At 44.5% G+C, this 18,076-nt stretch overlaps 1 protein-coding gene and 1 long non-coding RNA gene across 2 annotated transcripts; one reads left to right on the top strand and one right to left on the bottom strand.

Moving 5' to 3' along the window:
- The first annotated feature begins 1,289 nt into the window (after positions 1-1,289).
- On the top strand, positions 1,290-7,714 carry LOC143757398 (extracellular calcium-sensing receptor-like). The gene is made up of 6 exons (XM_077248516.1): positions 1,290-1,495; positions 1,873-2,164; positions 2,304-3,122; positions 3,245-3,475; positions 4,390-4,513; positions 4,666-7,714. Exons 1-6 carry the CDS (start codon positions 1,290-1,292, stop codon positions 5,559-5,561), a joined length of 2,568 nt encoding a protein of 855 aa, XP_077104631.1. The 3' UTR covers positions 5,562-7,714.
- A 6,324-nt stretch (positions 7,715-14,038) lies between these two features.
- On the bottom strand, positions 14,039-14,297 carry LOC143757397 (uncharacterized). The gene is made up of 2 exons (XR_013210496.1): positions 14,130-14,297; positions 14,039-14,073 (listed from the first exon to the last, which is right to left on the bottom strand). It is a non-coding gene; the product is annotated as an uncharacterized LOC143757397 (long non-coding RNA).
- Positions 14,298-18,076: the final 3,779 nt, after the last annotated feature.

Here is an 18,076-nt window from a genome sequence, read left to right as displayed (position 1 = left end):
CTTTCGGGAGTGTAAGGTGGCGAATCCTCCACATCTCCCTCATTTATAACTGGTGCCTCAGCCCGAGCGGAAGAAACCGCAGCGCGTGCTTCCGAACACAGGACTGAGGCACTGGATCGCACAGGTGAAGGGAGAGATAAGGCAGAGCCCGTCTCTAACCCCGCTGAGAGATCCATCTGCGATCCCCACGATACGCGTCGTCGCTCTGCCTCGGCAAGAGCGGGACCCGAACCGCGGGGAGCGCGCACCGAACCGCTCTCCTCGAAGAGCGCCCGGCGGGAGCGGAGCGTCCTTAATGGCAGACGCTCGCAATGCTCACAATCAGCTCCCTCGAGAGCTGACTGGGCATGCTGCACTCCCAAACAAACAACTCAAAGAACGTGTGTATCCCCACTCGTAAAATAACGCGAGCAGGGAGGGACACACTTCCTAAACTGCTGTTCGTTCGCCATATCTCTCTTAATATATATATATATATATATATATATATATATATATACATATATATATATATATATATATATATATATATATAAATTGTTTGTGTGGTGCAGAGTATGTAAAGACAGACAATATTCACACAGGGACAGATTCACATATAGCGCGACTGAAGGCACAGGAAGCTGTTGCGCTTGTGTTTATGGGGTGCTTTATAGTTTCCTGGTCGATGACGTCACCCGCCTATGACGTTCCATCTCTCCATTGGGCTGATTCCATACGTGCTTCATGACGCACAACGCAGGGGCGTTCCCACAGCGTTTGACGCAGCTCGAGTTCCCTTGAAAGGGAACAGAATGATAACCCTGGTGTCATAGTGATTGCTTAATTTTGCTATAATTACCTTCATTTTCCCTGTAGGCTGAAGTGCACTCTCTTACACACACACACACAAAATATTCTGATGGATGACAACACAAAATAATAATTTTTTTTATGTTATATCAACATAACATATGTTTTGTTGTTGTCTTTTTTAATATTAAAGTGCATGTCTTGCTTTGCTCTAATGCTCTCATCTTCAAAATATCAGTTCTAAAATTTGTTTTCATCCTCCAGGAAAATCACTCTCTGCAAGGGCATTAAGCAATTATCCCCCACTCACCTGTTTTTTGTTGTTGTTTTTTTCTCGTTGTTTTTCTGTTGCATGGTCTTTTTCCCTTGGCAAATTAAAGTCTACAAAAGGCGAGTTATCATCCAAGCCTTATTCCTTTGCAGAAAACGTCTCAGTCTGCACTTCTGCATATACTCAGTCTCTCTCATTTTGATTGTGTAAAGTGATGGGATTGATTATGTGGTTGTGGCTGATGAGATTCATAGTTGAGATGGTCAGGGTTTGTGGTGCAGGCCTGTCATGTAGTCTGCAGGACAGATTTGTTTCAGAGAGCTTGTATAGAGAGGGAGATGTGATAATTGGTGGTCTGTTTCCAGTTCATGTTGAATCAACAGAGCCTGATCATGCTTTTACTGAAATACAGCATTGTGCTCGCTGCCATGGGTGAGTATAATGTGAGTGTTTAAAATGAACTAAAAGGCAAAGTTGTAGGGCAACTGTTAACCATTTTTGCAAACTATAATTCACCTGTAATAAATTGTTAAAAGTAAAATATTAAAACATAACAATTACTGTTTTTTTATGAATTCATGTATATATTTAATGCGATCTAATGCAGTACAGTTGATTCAATTATATTTTGAAAATCAGTTAATTTAGAGGCAAAAATTTGAGTGCTTGGCAAAACATTTTTTTGTGTATATTTTGACATAATGTTAAGAATATTCCCTTAATCATATATTAACAAACTGTGATATCTATCCAATTCCCCCTTGAATGCAATATCACATTAAACTTACTTACAAAAACTCCCCCCTCAGTGTTGACCTTCGTTCATACCGCTGGCTCAAAGCTATGATCTTCACCGTGGAGGAGATTAATCGGGACCCTGTTCTGCTACCAAACATTACTTTGGGATACCTGGTAGCCGATACATGCCTAGCTGAGAGCACAACACTGAGTGCTGCTTTAGCTCTGGTAACAGGGCAGGAGGAGACAGTGTCGAGTGCTGAGTGCAACGGATCTCCAATGGTGCCTGTCATTGTCGGTGACGCTCGTTCCTCTGCCTCAATAGTGGTGGCTGACACGCTGGGAGCGTTTGATATTCCCATGGTATAATAAAATGTTCTGAATTTTACAGCTTATTTATTTTATTATTTTTGAGCAACAAATTTGGTAATCTGAAATTCATACATTTCAGTGAAATGCTTCCCTTTCCTCCCAACACGTGTCCTGTGTTTTTTCTGTTCAGGTGAGTTATTTTGCATCCTGCGCTTGTCTCAGTGACAGTCATAGATTTCACTCTTTCCTGCGCACTGTTCCTAGTGATGCTTTCCAGGCCAAGGCCATGGCCCATCTGCTACGCCTGCTGGACTGGACCTGGGTAGGGGTGGTCGCAGGGGATGATGAATATGGTAAAAGTGGCTTGCAGCTGCTCTTGAAAGAGCTTGAAGGTACAGGCGTGTGTGTGGACTATGTGGAAGTCATTCCTAAATCCCATTCCCAGAGTAGGATCAGGCGGACTGTGGAGAGGATCCAGAGTTCCACAGCTCATGTGGTGGTGACATTTGCCATCGGCCCAGACCTTGAAGTTGTGTTCAAGGAAGTCGGGGTGCAGAATGTGACCAACAAGCAGTGGATAGGCACAGAGGCCTGGAGCACCTCCATTCAGTACTCTGACCCAGCAAGCCTTCCTTTTCTAGCCGGTACCATTGGCTTTGCCCTACGCCGAGCTGATATTCATGGTCTTGGTGCTTATCTTGCCCAGCTGAGCCCTGTGAAGCAACCAAATGAACCGTTTGTAAAAGATGTATGGGAAGAAATATTTAGTTGCTCGCTGGCACAGGACTGGCAGCCTTCATTTAAAAGACCAAAGTGCACAGGCTCAGAAAATGTGGAGAAACATGGTCGCATCTACACAGATGTTTCACAGCTGAGAGTCACATACAATGTGTATAAGGCTGTATATGCTATTGCCAATGCTATTCACAACATGATGGCCTGTCAGCCTGGTAGTGGGCCATTTGAAGATGGAGAATGTCCTGATGTGAAACAAATAAAGCCCAGACAGGTACAGACAAGAGACAAAAATTTAAATCGTCATTAAATGATTTTTAATTATTTGTTATATATAGGCTATATATTTAATAACTAATTAATAATTTAAATTACTGTACATTTTCCTTTTAACAGCTTCTGTACTACTTAAATGCAGTGAACTTCACAACACCAGTGGGTGAGCTGGTTTATTTTGAAGATAACGGCGAGCCATCTGCCTCTTATGACATTATGAACTGGTATGTAGATGAAAGCGGTGCAGTGAATTTTGTCCAGGTTGGACAGTTTGATGCAGCCAAAGGACCAGGCCAGGAGCTAAACATAAGCCTTGAGAAAGTGGTTTGGGGTGGGGGCTGGGCGGACCAGGTAAGAGTCCTGTGACTTTGGTTCTTTCTTTTTTTCTCAAATACAGTGGGCTGGCCCCAAAAAGTATTTAGACACTTAAACCATACTGTATAAACAATATATTAAATAACAAAATATTCAAGTGACATTTAGTTTACTACACAATCAGATTGTCAAGCAGTAAAAGACAGTTGTTGTAAAATATGAAACAATAGAAGAAATATTTAAAATTATGAAAAAAAGTATTTATTATTATTTATGTATTCATTGAGAATAGGTTTAGCATTTTGGTTTGATATTCTGTTATCTATGCAAATAAAGTTTGTGGCTTAGGAGATGCAAATACAAATTGAGAAAAGAAAGAGTCTCAATGTGTGTGGGCTGTGTGTTTATAAATATTTTAGATGTTTTTGTGTGAAATGTTAGAAGTAAAGACCAATGTTGCTTTGTTATTATTTTGTATTTTTTTATGAAGGGTCAGCATGAGTCTTTTGCAATTTAGAGAAAAAATGGCAGTCAATAAACAAAAGAACACATTTTCAATGGCAGGCATCTCCTCCCAAATGAAAACAGTATGTGTGTGGTGTTCCTTGTGTGATTGTATTATGTATGAGGTGTATATGCTTATTATCATGAGCACTGACCCTAATTACTGTATTCTGTAATTTCATGAATGTGTTAGTTTTTGTGTATGTACCCAGTATTCATTATGCAAGGGACATAGTCAATAAAATAATGGAATGGACAGACCTCTGGTGCGAAAGGAGAAGAGATATGCTATCGGAATGAGTCTATGATTTTGTATCTGTATTGCATATGTGTGAAAAAAAATCTTTCCGCTGTTCTTTATGTGCTGATATGACAGATATAGTATTGTTAGATTATTGTTAGAGGGCTGCTGTGAGTCTGATGAAGTTTCTTCCTATATCATTCAGGTTCCTGTGTCAGTGTGCAGTGTGAGCTGTCCTCCGGGCACTAGAAAGTCTGTACAAAAGGGAAAACCCATCTGCTGTTTTGACTGCCTCTCTTGTGCAGCAGGGGAAATCAGCAATGAGACAGGTATTATTAACATATGTAAAAACATTCAGTTTCTAAATAATGGCAAGATTGTCGTTATGGGACATGATTCAACCGGTTGAGAAATGATGGTCTATTAAATGTAAGCCCACAAATATGTGCCATGTCTTCATCTGTATCATAATGTTCCTTAGACTCTATAGCGTGTACAAGATGTCCTGAGCAGTTCTGGTCAAACACTGAAAGAACAAGGTGCATCCCAAAGGTTGTGGAGTTTCTGTCCTTGCAAGATACCATGGGGATTGTCCTGACAGTCTTATCTGTCACAGGGGCGACACTGACCACAACTGTTCTGGGTGCCTTTTTCCATCATCGTTACACACCCCTTGTGCGGGCCAACAACTCGGAGCTGAGCTTCCTGCTATTGTTGTCACTCACCCTCTGCTTCCTGTGCGCCCTAATTTTCATTGGTCGGCCTGCGCCATGGAACTGCATGCTACGTCACACCCTGTTTGGAGTGAGCTTTGTGATCTGCATAGCCTGCGTCCTTAGTAAGACTGTGGTGGTGCTGGTGGCTTTTCGAGCCACTCTGCCTGGACCTAACCTGATGCAGTACTTTGGGCCCATCCAGCAGAGGGCAGGCATCTTCCTTTGCACGCTGGTTCAGGTTGTCATATGTCTGCTGTGGCTGCTGCTGGCTCCCCCTCTGCCCACAGAGAGTGCAGGTGAGCTTGGCACTCGATTGATACTGCAGTGTACAGTGGGATCTGTTGTGGGGTTTGTACTGGTGCTGGGCTACATCGGTCTGTTAGCAGTGGTCTGCTTCCTGCTGGCCTTCTTTGCTCGAAAGCTCCCAGACAATTTCAATGAGGCTAAATTCATTACTTTCAGCATGCTGATCTTCTGTGCTGTGTGGATTGCATTTGTGCCAGCGTACGTCAGCTCACCAGGGAAGTACACTGTGGCTGTGGAGATTTTCGCCATTTTGGCTTCCAGTTACGGCCTGTTGTTGTGTATATTCACCCCAAAATGTTACATCATTCTGCTTAAACCTGAGAAAAATACAAAAAAGAACATGGTGGCAAGATAAATTTGACAAATTAAAGACTTTTGTGAGAAGGCAACATTTATTATCACAATAACAACAACAACAAAATCTGCATTTAGTTTAATAAAACATTCTACTCTAAATGTTATAGGTGGTTTGTTTGTATATGTGTATTTCAATGTATTGTGTCTCAGTAAACAATATGATATGAATAAACAGGAAAATAATTACTTTCCATGTTTAATCTCTGAATTTGCTTCACCAGCACAATGTAGAATTAAGAGAAAAATAGCATGATACAAGGTTTCATGGGCTCATAAACTGTTTCCCCTCTCTACACTCACCAAAACCCAAAACCCAGACAATGTGTGGGAGAGAGCAAGGTGAAGTGCTAAAAAGGGAGAGCACCCTTATGTCCTTACAAAAATGTATATGCCTTTCTTCTGTAGAAACCAAAAGATATTTTCAAAAATGTTGGAACTACATGAGGGTGATTAAATGACATAATTTATTTGAGTATCCTTGTTACATGTTACATGTACTGAGTAGTAATAACAGTAAATAGTTACAAGCGTAGTTACAAGCAGCAAACCATAAGCCTATCCCTAATCCTAACTTTATAACAAGTTGTTAATTAATGACTTGTTATATGTCGCTAACTAATATATAACGCAGTACTGTAAAATTACATTATAACAAGGACACCTTAAAATAATCAGTAACAGTTTAGAATACTGTTCCATCCTTAACGAATAACTACACAGGAACAAATGAGTAACACACTATCAACATTCTATTAACTACTAATAACTAACATGAAACTCTGATTAACAAATTAGTAAGTAATTGTAATGTTTGATCAGGCTCCAGTCAAACAGAGGGAGCCCTCACCTGAATATTGAACTCTGTAACTTCCTGTTCTTGCCACATCAGTTCCTGTCTTGTAATTTCCTGTCACCCTGTATTTAAGCCATGTGCTATCACTGCCATATTGCAAAGTATTACCAGTTCCCTTTCAGTCGATAACGTCGGACGTAGTCGACGTCGACTGAATGGGGATCGCGTCAGAGAGCCTATCATCTTCGAGTACTATTGAACGAGCCAATGTAATTGGCGTGCGTGATTCGCATCACACACTCCGCCCCCGCGCCTCGGGTATAAATACGGAAGTGGATGCATGCACTAGTTGCCTTTCGCTTCAGAGCCGATCGTTTGATGTCTCTGAGAGTGCTGTTGTTTACAACGAGCGAGTGTGTCGGTGTTCTTCAGGAAGACTCTCCCAGTGCTGGTGTTCTACGGCGCGAGTGCAGCGGTGATCGCGAGCTTTGAGCTCTCAACTGCTGTTTTAACAGCAACAAATTTCTAAATGTTTGTGTGTGTTGACGGCTGGTTAGAGGGCGAAAAAGTGAGTGCTTCACTGTTTCAGTTCTCTGTTCAGTGTTAGCGCGGTCATTCCCCTGTGTGCTCCATTGTCATGCCCCACCCCGGGTGACGTGTGGGATGGGTGATCGGAGGATAGTGATGGATGTCTTGCCCGGTAACCATTCCCTGTGGGCTCCTCACTCCTCCATCACACCGCAGCCGATGGAATTCCTGTTGAGCATACTGGTCCCTCTGTAATGGACTGATCAGCTGTTTCAATGGGGGTTCCCCCTGAGGATAAGATGTCGATAGCAGCATTGGAGGGTGAGCTGGCCTCTGGAAATGACAACTTGGCTGTGTTATCTCCCTCTGGGAGTGTAACGTTGCCCAAGCCAGATCCAGAAATGTCAGCTATGCTGAAACGGGCCGCCGGGGCTGCCGGGCTCGAGTGGAACCTCCACCGTGTCCCGTTCAGTCTCGGTTGGAATCTGGAGTTTGGTATCTTAGGGCGGGCCGCGCTGGTTCTCAGGCCTGTGAGTTTTCGTCCGTTCCGACGGGCAGAGCTTACAAAGCCTGTGGGCAAGCCGCTTCCTCTTGCATGCCATGGCATTGCTTCAGGTCTGTCAGGCCAGGGCACCCATGGCATGCATGAGGGTAATCCAGACCGTGCGCTCATAGGTGAGCACCGCACTGCATCCGACCTCGCCCTCCGGGGCACGAGTGTTGTAGCGTGCGTGATCGGTCTGGCGATGTCCACCTTAGTGGTCCAGGAGCTCCATCGTTGGCTCAGCCTGGTTGATATGGCGGATGCGGACAAGGTTCGGTTCCTGGTCTCCCCAATTTCCCAGGTTGGGCTGGTCGGCGACCTGGTGGAGAACTGCATCCAACAGTTCTTTGCCGCTCAAGCGCAGACAGAGGTCATCCGGCACATCCTGCCCCGGCGACCAGCTGCTGCCTCGACCCGCCGCCGGTGGCTGCTCTCCTGCCTGCTCGTCGCCGAGGGCGTTCTCCGGCCGCCGCTCCTGCTTGGCCTCCGCAGCAGCCTCCACCCAGGCCTCAGCATGGAGCCGGCCGCAGTAGAGACGCCCAGCCCAGGGATGGATGAGATGCTCTCGGAGCTGGCACGATCACTACCTCCCCCCGGGTGAGGGCCGGGTGGAGTCTTTGTTTGTGTGTGCTTGTCTGTTCCGCTGCTGGCTCCCCGAAAAAAAAAAAACGGAGAAAGCGATACCAACACTTCAAAGAGAGAGCAATTTCATCTGTTCCTGGGTCCCAAGAGGGCCAGTCTGGCGGGTGTGACCCTGTATAGCCTTACACCCTTCAGCTCCCCCTTGGTCACCAGCAGGCAGCATGGTGCGTTCAAAGACCCGGTCATCCGCCATCTCACACACTCCCTGCCGCCAGTGGAGACAAGTAAGTGTTGCACAGCACACTAACACCACTCTCTCTACTTTGCTGCCCCACCTCAGGCTCGGCTATCCCGCTCAAGTCATAATCATCACATTTGGTGTTGAGCAGACGTGCTCCTGAAAATCCAGTGATATTCATCACACCGAGTGTTGAGCAGTACTCCTGACTTGTGCTTATCTTATCCTGCTGGCGAAGGATTTGATATAGCCACTCCTCCAGCCGGTACGAAGGCCAGTTGTAAACTCGTTCTTCGTGCTACTAGGTGGTGGGTCATGACCATCTTGGCCCAAGATTGGTCTGCAGCTCTGACCTGAAAGACATGTGCTTCAGATCTCTACCTTCCGCACCGCAGGCCATCCTGTGTGTTGCATGTGAGGGAGTATCAGTATCAGTCCTTCCCTTCTAGTGCTCCGGAGCCTGTTGGGTCTTCAGGTCAACTGGGAGAGAGTAATCTCGCCCACGGGCTGAGTATCTCTTTTTCAGTTTTGGAGATGGACTCGGTCTAACACGTCTCTCCAATGAGAATGTGTTCAGCTGGTGTTTGAAGTGAGAAAGGGTCCCACTGAAAGAACTTTCAGAGGCTCCTGGGGTATATTGTAGATGCAGCCATTGGCTTCCTCCATGTATGACCACTTCAGCGCTAGCTACATGATCAAGTCCCGAGGTGACCGTGGCAGAGCAGCTCACCCTGTGTGACTATAGTCATCCCGGTCGGCTGCCAAACCCTCTTCAACTGAGGGGCCATGTATAAAGGGCGTGTTTTAACGGGGGGCTGGGCGACCCTCGACTACACGGCATATGTGCCTTGAGTTGTTGGACATTGTGAACGTTGCTTAAGCTTCCCTCGCATGTCACGACTCACCCGTCACCTCCTCCTTGGAATCTGAAGCTTCTGAGGACGCTTTGTTCCACTATCTCCGCTCTACTCAGTCGTGACGCCGATGAGCCTAATGACAGTTAGAGCCAGGGTGAGTGGAGACTCCATCCCCTGGGGTCCAGCTGGGTCATGACCACTCCGGAGCCGCCCAGTTGCCTCTCCGGTTTCGTCTCCTTGCCAGTGTTGTACGAGTAGTCTACCCTTGGACAGACACTGGCTCTCAGCTGCCCCAGGGGCCTGCAGAAATGCGTTTCCCCAGTGAGCCTCCTAAAAGCGATTGCGACTCAGGGTCGTCAGGCGCCTGCTCAAGTCAGTGAATTCTTCACACGTCATGTTGAGCAGAAATGCTCCTGAAACTCAGTGTAGTTCATCGCACTCAGGTGTTGAGCAGCAATGCTCCTGTAGCTCAGTGAATTCATCACACTCAGGTGTTGAGTAGAAATGCTCCTGAAGCTCAGTGATCTTCACATGTTTTGTTGAGCAGAAATGCTCCTGTTACTCAGTGAAGTTCTTCGCACTTAAGTGTTGAGCAGAGATGCTCCCGTAGCTCAGTGAGTTTATCACACTCAGGTGTTGAGCAGAAATGCCCCTGAAGCTCAGTGAACTTATCACACTCAAGTGCTAAGCAGAAAATGCTCCTGAAGCTCAGTGATCCTTCACATGTTGTGTTGAGCAATGCTCCTGTCTTTTTGCACCCGTCGCTTGCACCTACGGTGCCAAGTCAGGAGGGAGCAGGTCTTCATAGTTGCCCCTTATTAGACCTGGTTCCCATCGACAGCCTTTCTGACTTCCCCTGAACACTTTTTCAGGGACGGGGCACGATGCCACCCGCGTTCTACCCCTGGAGATTCCGGGCGGTCTCACATCTGAACGCGGAGTTTCAGGTGGCTATCACAGGGACATGTGATAATTACCATCACTTCTGCGAGCACCCCCTAGAAATGGGTAGCGTGCTTACACCTTTAGAAGTGGAACCTAGTCGTTGAGTGCGTCTTCTCTCCAGAGGAGATCCTGAAAGCTTTCGATCACTTCAGTGCTCTCTTTCCTGCAAGATGGGTTAGAGTAGGCTGTTTTCCTTCACCCTCAAAATGATGTTGCCACAGTGTTTAAACAACGCTCATCGTGATGCAGAAGTATGGAGAAGCACGTCCTGATTGTCAGGTTCCTGAGGAGCAAGGTAATGTAAATCCTTGTGTCCCTCTTTATCCTTTTGGGCCTTATCTCTGGTGCAACTGCACTGCAGAGACCGCCCCTGAGCCACTGCAGGGAGTGAGTTAAAAATTCTGTTATATCAGTTCTCCTGCTCGCGTGGTCTCTACTAGAGGGTAGGGACTTGCTCGCTCTCGCTCACAAGCTGAGACCCCGGCTCGGATTGTGTCCAAGGTTCCTACCTCTTCCGTAATAGAAGCAGGTGGTGAGCCTGCAAGCGCTGCCCCAGAGGAGCCAGATCCAGCCCTGGCTTTCTCTGTCCGTTCGCTTATAGCGGTTAGACGTGTACAGAACCCGAGCTATAGACCTCAGACCAGCTCTACAAATATCTGTTAGGAATTCAGCAGAGAGGGAAGGCTGTTTCCAAGCAAAGTTGGCCACTTAGTGCTTGCTTTCATTTCGGTAAAAATTCTGAGATGCAACATGTCCACTTAGGTGTTGAGCTCCTCTATGATGAGTGTAAAGTGCTCCGCCTGGGCGTTGACGATATGCTTTGCTAAACAGATTCTAGAGTTGGGGGCTGGACGACACCTAGTTGAACCGCTGCTTCCCGTGGGCTCCCTTCTCATGAAGCCAGTTTGCTTTCATTTCGGTAAAAATTCTGAGATGCAACATGTCCACTTAGGTGTTGAGCTCCTCTATGATGAGTGTAAAGTGCTCCGCCTGGGCGTTGACGATATGCTTTGCTAAACAGATTCTAGAGTTGGGGGCTGGACGACACCTAGTTGAACCGCTGCTTCCCGTGGGCTCCCTTCTCATGAAGCCAGTTTCACCGTGAGCCCGGTTCAAGTGTCGGCTTGCTGCGCCATTCCCCTCCTATGGACTGGATACGTGTGCCTTTCTACTCAAGTTGAGTTCCCTTGAAATTGAACCCTGTTGAGTTCCTCCACACCCCTCCGACGTCGGACGTGCGGAACGTCTGGTGTTAGGCCTACCACTTGTAAGCAGTGTGGAACCTGTGTTAGGCTGGGTCCATATGTTGCGGTCCCTACGGTGACCCCATATGTGTATTCTTCCACGATACGGCTCCCTACGGCGAGCCCGTGTCTTCCCTTGGCAGAGTCTCTTTGCCGTCACTGTCCGGTGAGTCTTCCCCCGCCTTAGGCTGGAGCCACCCCAGTGTTATTAGTGGTGCTTGCCAAAGGCAAGGCATCACTATTGTTATCCGTCATACTTATTATAAGTGGTGCTTGCCAAAGGCAAGGCATCACTAGTGTTCTTCTCCATACTTATTAGTGGTGCTTGCCAAAGGTAAGGCATCACTATTGTTATTGTGCATACTTATTCTTATTATTATTAGTGGTGCTTGCCAAAGGCAAGGCATCACTAGTGTTCTTCTCCATACTTATTAGGGGCCAAGCACCGAAGGTGCAGAGGCACCTATTGTATCTGTTCCGGTTCTTATTAGGGGCCAAACACCGAAGGTGCGGAGGCACCTATTGTATCTGTTCCGGTTCTTATTAGGGGCCAAGCACCAAAGGTGCGGAGGCACCTATTGTAATCGTTGGCGTTCTTATTATTCTTCTTCCGCTCTTGGAGTCTATGGCAGCCCATAGAACCGATTGCGGGAAAGTTGTTTTGGTTTGACATTCTGATAGAGGACAGTCCCAACATTAAATACACCAATTTTGGTGTTTCTAAGTCATTCCCTTTAGCGCCACCACCTGTCCAAAGTTTCACTTTTATTTTGCTAATAACTTATGAATCATAAGGCCAATCAACAAAATTATTTTTTCCTCTGATTCCTGAGCTCATGACGATTCGATTACACCCCATGAGGTAATTTTCCGTCATAAAAATATGGCCGCCATCTTGAATTTTCTCAAAAAGCTAATTTTTCTAACTCGTCCTAGACGGTTTGTCCGATTTGCACCAAAATTCAACCAGATCATCTTCAGGCAGTACTGACAAAAAGTTATTAAAATCAAATTGATTCGTCAAATCGTTTTTGATAAACTCTCGAACAAATTTTACGGAGCGCTTGCAAAAACAGTCGTAAGGCTGTATCTTCGCAACGCTTAAGCGTATTAAGACCAAGCTTGGTCCATGTCATCACAAGCATGACCTGAGGCTACATGCTGCGTTTTGGCGCAGCGCCACCTATTGGTCCGGAGATACAGAAAATGGCTATTTTTGCTTATAACTTCGGAACGGTTTGTCCAAAAATCATAAAAGTGGTCTCGTTAGATTCAGGGCATCACGACGAGTTGAGCGAAATCCAATTTTCCCAGATTGGCCATTTTGGCTGTCGGCCATTTTGAATTATGTGATAAAATGCTGTATTTTCTGAAAGCATGGACAAATTGTTACGAAACTCGGTATGGGTCATCAGTACGATGCCCTGAAGGAGCATGAGAAGTTTCGAAACAGCGCCACCTAGTGGTAAAATTTATTTTTCAAATGCTTGGTTGCTCAAGCAAATGCTCAACTCTGGGTGTGGTTGACTTATTTTCACGGGAGTCATCTCGTTAAGTTCCTGAATCCTTGCCGAGTCCACAGATATCAAACATGCTAGGTTTTGCCTAACGGTTTGTGTAGCGTTGTGATTTAGTGCTGAAAAAACATTTGCCGATATCTTCGAAACCGTTAGTCCGATCGAGACGAAACCACCGTCAGAAATTTGAAACCATAGCTTGTTAACGAAATGACATAGCCCAAATGCCAAAATATTGATAGTAAGGGGTAGTAAAATTCTATCAAATTCACGTGTCAGTCATTTTTAACGTGTTTTTTCATATAAATGTCAATAACTCCGAAGCGAATTGAGATATTTTCACCAAATTTGGCACACACATGTATGTGCTCATAGGCTCATTCTGAGGACACAGGAAAAAAAAACTGTGAGATTTTGCCTCTTGGTGGCGCTATAATAGATCAAAACATGAAATTCCCATTGACTTCAATACAGTTTTGTGATGTAAAATGCTATACTGAACAAATGCATTGGTGTAACATTATGAAACTCAGAATTTGCAACCAGCACCATCTCCTGAAGGTACTCAAAAGATTTTGAGACAGCGCCACCTTTTGGTCAAAAGTTATAATTAAATATACAAAAATGCTAATAACTTTTTAATGAATTTGCCTATTTTAATGACTCTGGTCTTAATTGATTCCTTGGGTTATGCTGAAAACAAAGATACCAATTTTGCCAAAGTCAGCCAAACTTCCTGTCCGCCATCTTGATTTTCATTAAATACCTACTTTTTCGATCTCCTCCTAGACCGTTTGTCCGATTTTCACCAAAATCGAATCGTATCTTCTCCAGACCGTGCCGACTAAAATTTATGGATTTTGTGTTGATAGATGAAACCGTTTTCGTATACCGCAACATCAAAGTTGAGGCATGCTGCCGAAATGACTATTCAGACTATCTCTGCAATGCCTTGACATTTTGAAACCAAACTTTGTATGTGTCATTGTCACCTCACTCTGACCACATCACATCAATTTCGTAACTGCGCCCCACCTATTTGTTGAAAGTGATAAACCATTAAATCATCTTATAAGTTACTTTATATATGATTTTTCAGCCATTTTCCCAAAATTCTCTTAAGATGTCTTTAATTGCTCCTTGCTGCAGTTGGTCTGCCACTCCCACCTATGATGGCATTTGTTGCCGCTTCTTGCGCTTGGCCCCGGTAATGGCTGCTTGCAGCTATATTTAGGGGCCAAGCACCGAAGGTGCGGAGGCACCTATTTTATCTGTTCCGGTTCTTATTAGGGGCCAAGCACCGTAGGTGCGGAGGCACCTATTGTATCTGTTCCGGTTCTTATTATTATTATTCTTCTTCTTCCGACTGGGCGTCTATGGCAGCCCATAGAACCGTTTGCGGGAAAGTTGTTTTGGTTTGACATTCTGAAAGAGGACAGTCCCAACATTAAATACACCAATTTTGCTGTCTCTAACTCATTCCCTCTAGCGCCACCACCTGTCCAAAATGTCACTTTTATTATGCTAATAACTTTTGAACCATACGGCCTATCAATAAAATTCCTTTTCCTCTGATTCAGGAGCTCATGACAATTCGATTGCACCCTATGACGTCATTTTCCGTCATAAAATTATGGCTGCCATTTTGAATTGTTTATAAAACCTACTTTTCCGAACTCATCCTAGACGGTTTGTCCGATTTTCACCAAAATCGCACCAGATCATCTTCAGGCAGTGGGGACAAAACTTTCAATTTCAAGTTGATTCGTAAAACTGTTTTCGATAAACGCACGAAAAAATTTTACGTAGCGCTTGCGAAAACAGACGTAAGGCTGTATCTCCGCAACGCTTTATCATATTAAGACTAAACTTGGTACATGTCATCACAAGCATGACCTGAGGCTACATGCTGCGTTTCGGTGCAGCGCCACCTACTGGTCCGGAGATACAGAAAATGGCTATTTTTGCTTATAACTTCGGAACGGTTTGTCCAAAAATCATAAAAGTGGTCTCGTTAGATTCAGTGTGTCATTTCAAGTCGAGTGATATCCAATTTTCCCAGATCGGCCATTTTGGCTGTCGGCCATTTTGAATTATGTGCTAAAATGCTGTATTTTCTGAACGCATGAACGAATTGTTACGAAACTCGGTATGGGTCATCAGTACGATGCCCTGAAGGAGCATGAGAAGTTTCGAAACAGCGCCACCTAGTGGTAAAATGTATTTTTCAAATGCTTATAACTCTGAGTGTGGTTGACTTATTTTCATGGGAGTCATCTCGTTAGGTTCCTGAATCCTTGCCGAGTCCACAGATACCAAACATGCTAGATTTTGCCTTATGGTTTGTGTAGCGTTGTGATTTAGCGCTTAAAAAAGATTTGCCGATATCTTCGAAACCGTTAGTCCGATCGAGACGAAACCACCGTCAGAAGTTTGGAACCATAGCTTGTTACACATTATTTACTGCCCAAATGCCAAAATATTGATAGTAAGGGGTAGTAAAATTCAATCAAAGTCACGTGTCTGTCATTTTTGACGTGTTTTTTCATATAAATGTCTATAACCCCGAAGCGAATTGAGATATTTTCACCTAATTTGGCACACACATGTATGGGCTCATTTTGAGGACACAGAAAAAAATAGTGGTATTTTGCCTCTTGGTGGCGCTATAATAGAATGAAACATGAAATTCCCATTGACTTCAATACAGTTTTGTGATGTAAAATGCTATACTTAACAAATGCATTGCTGTAGCATTGTGAAACTCAGAATTTGCCACCAGTACCATCCCCTGAAGGTACTCAAAATATTTCGAGACAGCACCACCTGTTGGTCAAAAGTTAAAATTAAATTTCCAAAAATTGAAAATAACTTTTGAAAAAATATGCCTATTGTAATGACACTGGTCTTAATAGATTCCTTGGGTCATGCTGAGAACATAGATACCAAGATTGACGTATTTGGACGAACTTCCTGTCCGCCATCTTTATTTACTTTCAAAGCCTTCTTTTTCGAACTTCTCCTAGACCATTCGTCCGATTTTCACCAAAATTTAATCATATCATCCCCAGACCATGCCGACTAAAAGTTATGGATTTCTTGATGATAGACGAAACCGTTTTTGTATACCGCAGCATCAAAGTTGAGGCATGCTGCCAAAATGACTATTAAGTCTTTTTCTCTGCAATGCCTTCACATTTTGACACCAAACTTTGTATGTGTCATTGTCACCTCACTCTGACCACATTAAATTGATTTCATAACTGCGCCACCCATTTGTCGAAAGTGATAAACCATTAAATCATCTTAAAAGTTACTGTATATATGATTTTTCAGCAATTTTGCCAAAATTCTCTTAAAATGTCTTTAATTGCTCCTTGCTGCAGTTGGTCTGCCACTCCCACTCATGATGGCATCTGTTGCCGCTTCTTGCGCTTGGCCCCAGTAATGGCTGCTTGCAGCTATATTTATTAAGATGGCTTGTGAAAGCCAACTTACTGAAATCCTATTTAAACTTATTATTATTAAGTTGGCTTGTGAGAGCGACCTTACTGAAATCCTATTTAAACTTATTAAGTTGGCTTGTGAGAGCCAACTTACTGAAATCCTATTTAAACTTATTATTATTATTAGTGGTGCTTGCTGAAAGCAAGGCAACACTATTGTTATTGTCCATACTTATTATTCTTTTTAGTGGTGCTTGCCTATGGCAAAGCAACACTAGTGTTATTGTGCATACTTATTATTAGTGGTGCTTGCCTATGGCAAAGCAACACTAGTGTTATTGTGCATACTTATTATTAGTGGTGCTTGCCTATGGCAAAGCAACACTAGTGTTATTGTGCATACTTATTATTCTTATTCTTCTTATTAGTGGTGCTTGCCTATGGCAAAGCAACACTATTGTTATCTCACATACTTATTAGTGGTGCTTGCCTATGGCAAAGCAACACCATTGTTATCTCACATACTTATTATTCTTATTCTTCTTATTCTTATTCTTCTGGCCACTTTTTGACGCGCTACTCCTCCCTCAGTTTTTGTCACAGACCCACGAATGAGGCGTCAAAACGTGCGGCCTGTTCGGGAATGGTGTGCTATGACTTTTATAAGGGATCGGGGGTACGATGTTCGCCCCAGGGGCGAAAAACCGGCCGAAAAATCCCATAGACTTAACATTGCGTCAAACTTTGACGAGTCGTAGCTCGGAACGAGGATGTCGCAGAAACGTGTAATTTACCACATTTGAAGAGGCTGACAGACTCTGTAAGAACATACCACACAATGGGGTAAAAGTTGCACCCCTGGGGGGCAGGAGCTGCCCAAAGTTTCCCCATTGACTTACTATGGTGTAGGACGGCCCATGAAATGGGCCGTCCTACACCATAGAAACCGCTTTTATATTGAACATAACGGGGCAGCAAACAGCCAATCATGAATCACCTCAACACTTCCTAGCCACGCCCTAGCAACCATTGTCGAGCACCTTAGCAACCAAAATCCAAAGAGGAATATCGTCCATTCTGAATGTCACAGAGGCATGGGAGTTGGTTTATATCATTCATACTGACAAGCAGCCTTTGGAGTTTCATCATTGGCAGCTGCCAAGCCACTCCCTAGCAACCAAACAGAGTACTCTAGCAACCATTTTGCAAGACCTACATCTCTATATCAGAACGTCGTATAGAGATGGGGGTTGGTTTATATAATTCATACTGACAAGCAGCCTTTGGAGTTTCATCATTGGCAGCTGCCAAGCCACTCCCTAGCAACCAAACAGAGTACCCTAGCAACCATTTTGCAAGACCTACATCTCTGCATCAGAACATCGTATAGAGATGGGGTTTGGGTCTTTTGACTCATGCTAGCACACAGGACTTTCAACATGCTAAACATGCTAGCTGTGAATAGCTACATGCTAATATTGATTAGCTAAGTGCTAAATCATGCCATTAACATTATAAAAACTCTATAGTAACCAAATGTGAACACTACCAACCACCTAGTAACACCATAGCAACCATCCAGAATACCATAGCAACCACCTAAAACACCCTAGCAACCGCCTAGCAACACCATAGCAACCACCCAGAATACCCTAGCAACCGCCTAGCAACACCCTAGCAACCACCCAGAACACCCTACCAACCGCCTAGCAACACCCTAGCAACCACCCAGAATACCCTAGCAACCACCTAGCAACACCCTAGCAACCACTCAGAACACCCTAGCAACCGCCTAGCAACACCCTAGCAACCACCCAGA

This window comes from Siphateles boraxobius, unplaced genomic scaffold, assembly GCF_051911475.1.
Source record: "Siphateles boraxobius isolate OS27281-9 unplaced genomic scaffold, OSU_SipBor_1 30, whole genome shotgun sequence".
In the NCBI taxonomy this organism is placed as follows: Eukaryota; Metazoa; Chordata; class Actinopteri; order Cypriniformes; family Leuciscidae; genus Siphateles; species Siphateles boraxobius.
Note: the sequence above shows the minus strand (reverse complement) of the source record. Positions and strands in the feature narration are given on the sequence as shown.

Coding starts and splice junctions, on each gene's coding strand:
- LOC143757398 (XM_077248516.1), top strand. CDS start 1,290: ATGTGGTTGTGGCTGATGAGATTCATAGTTGAGATGGTCAGGGTTTGT. Junction 3,123..3,244: donor AACAAATAAAGCCCAGACAG/GTACAGACAAGA, acceptor TCCTTTTAACAG/CTTCTGTACTACTTAAATGC. Junction 3,476..4,389: donor GTGGGGGCTGGGCGGACCAG/GTAAGAGTCCTG, acceptor TATATCATTCAG/GTTCCTGTGTCAGTGTGCAG.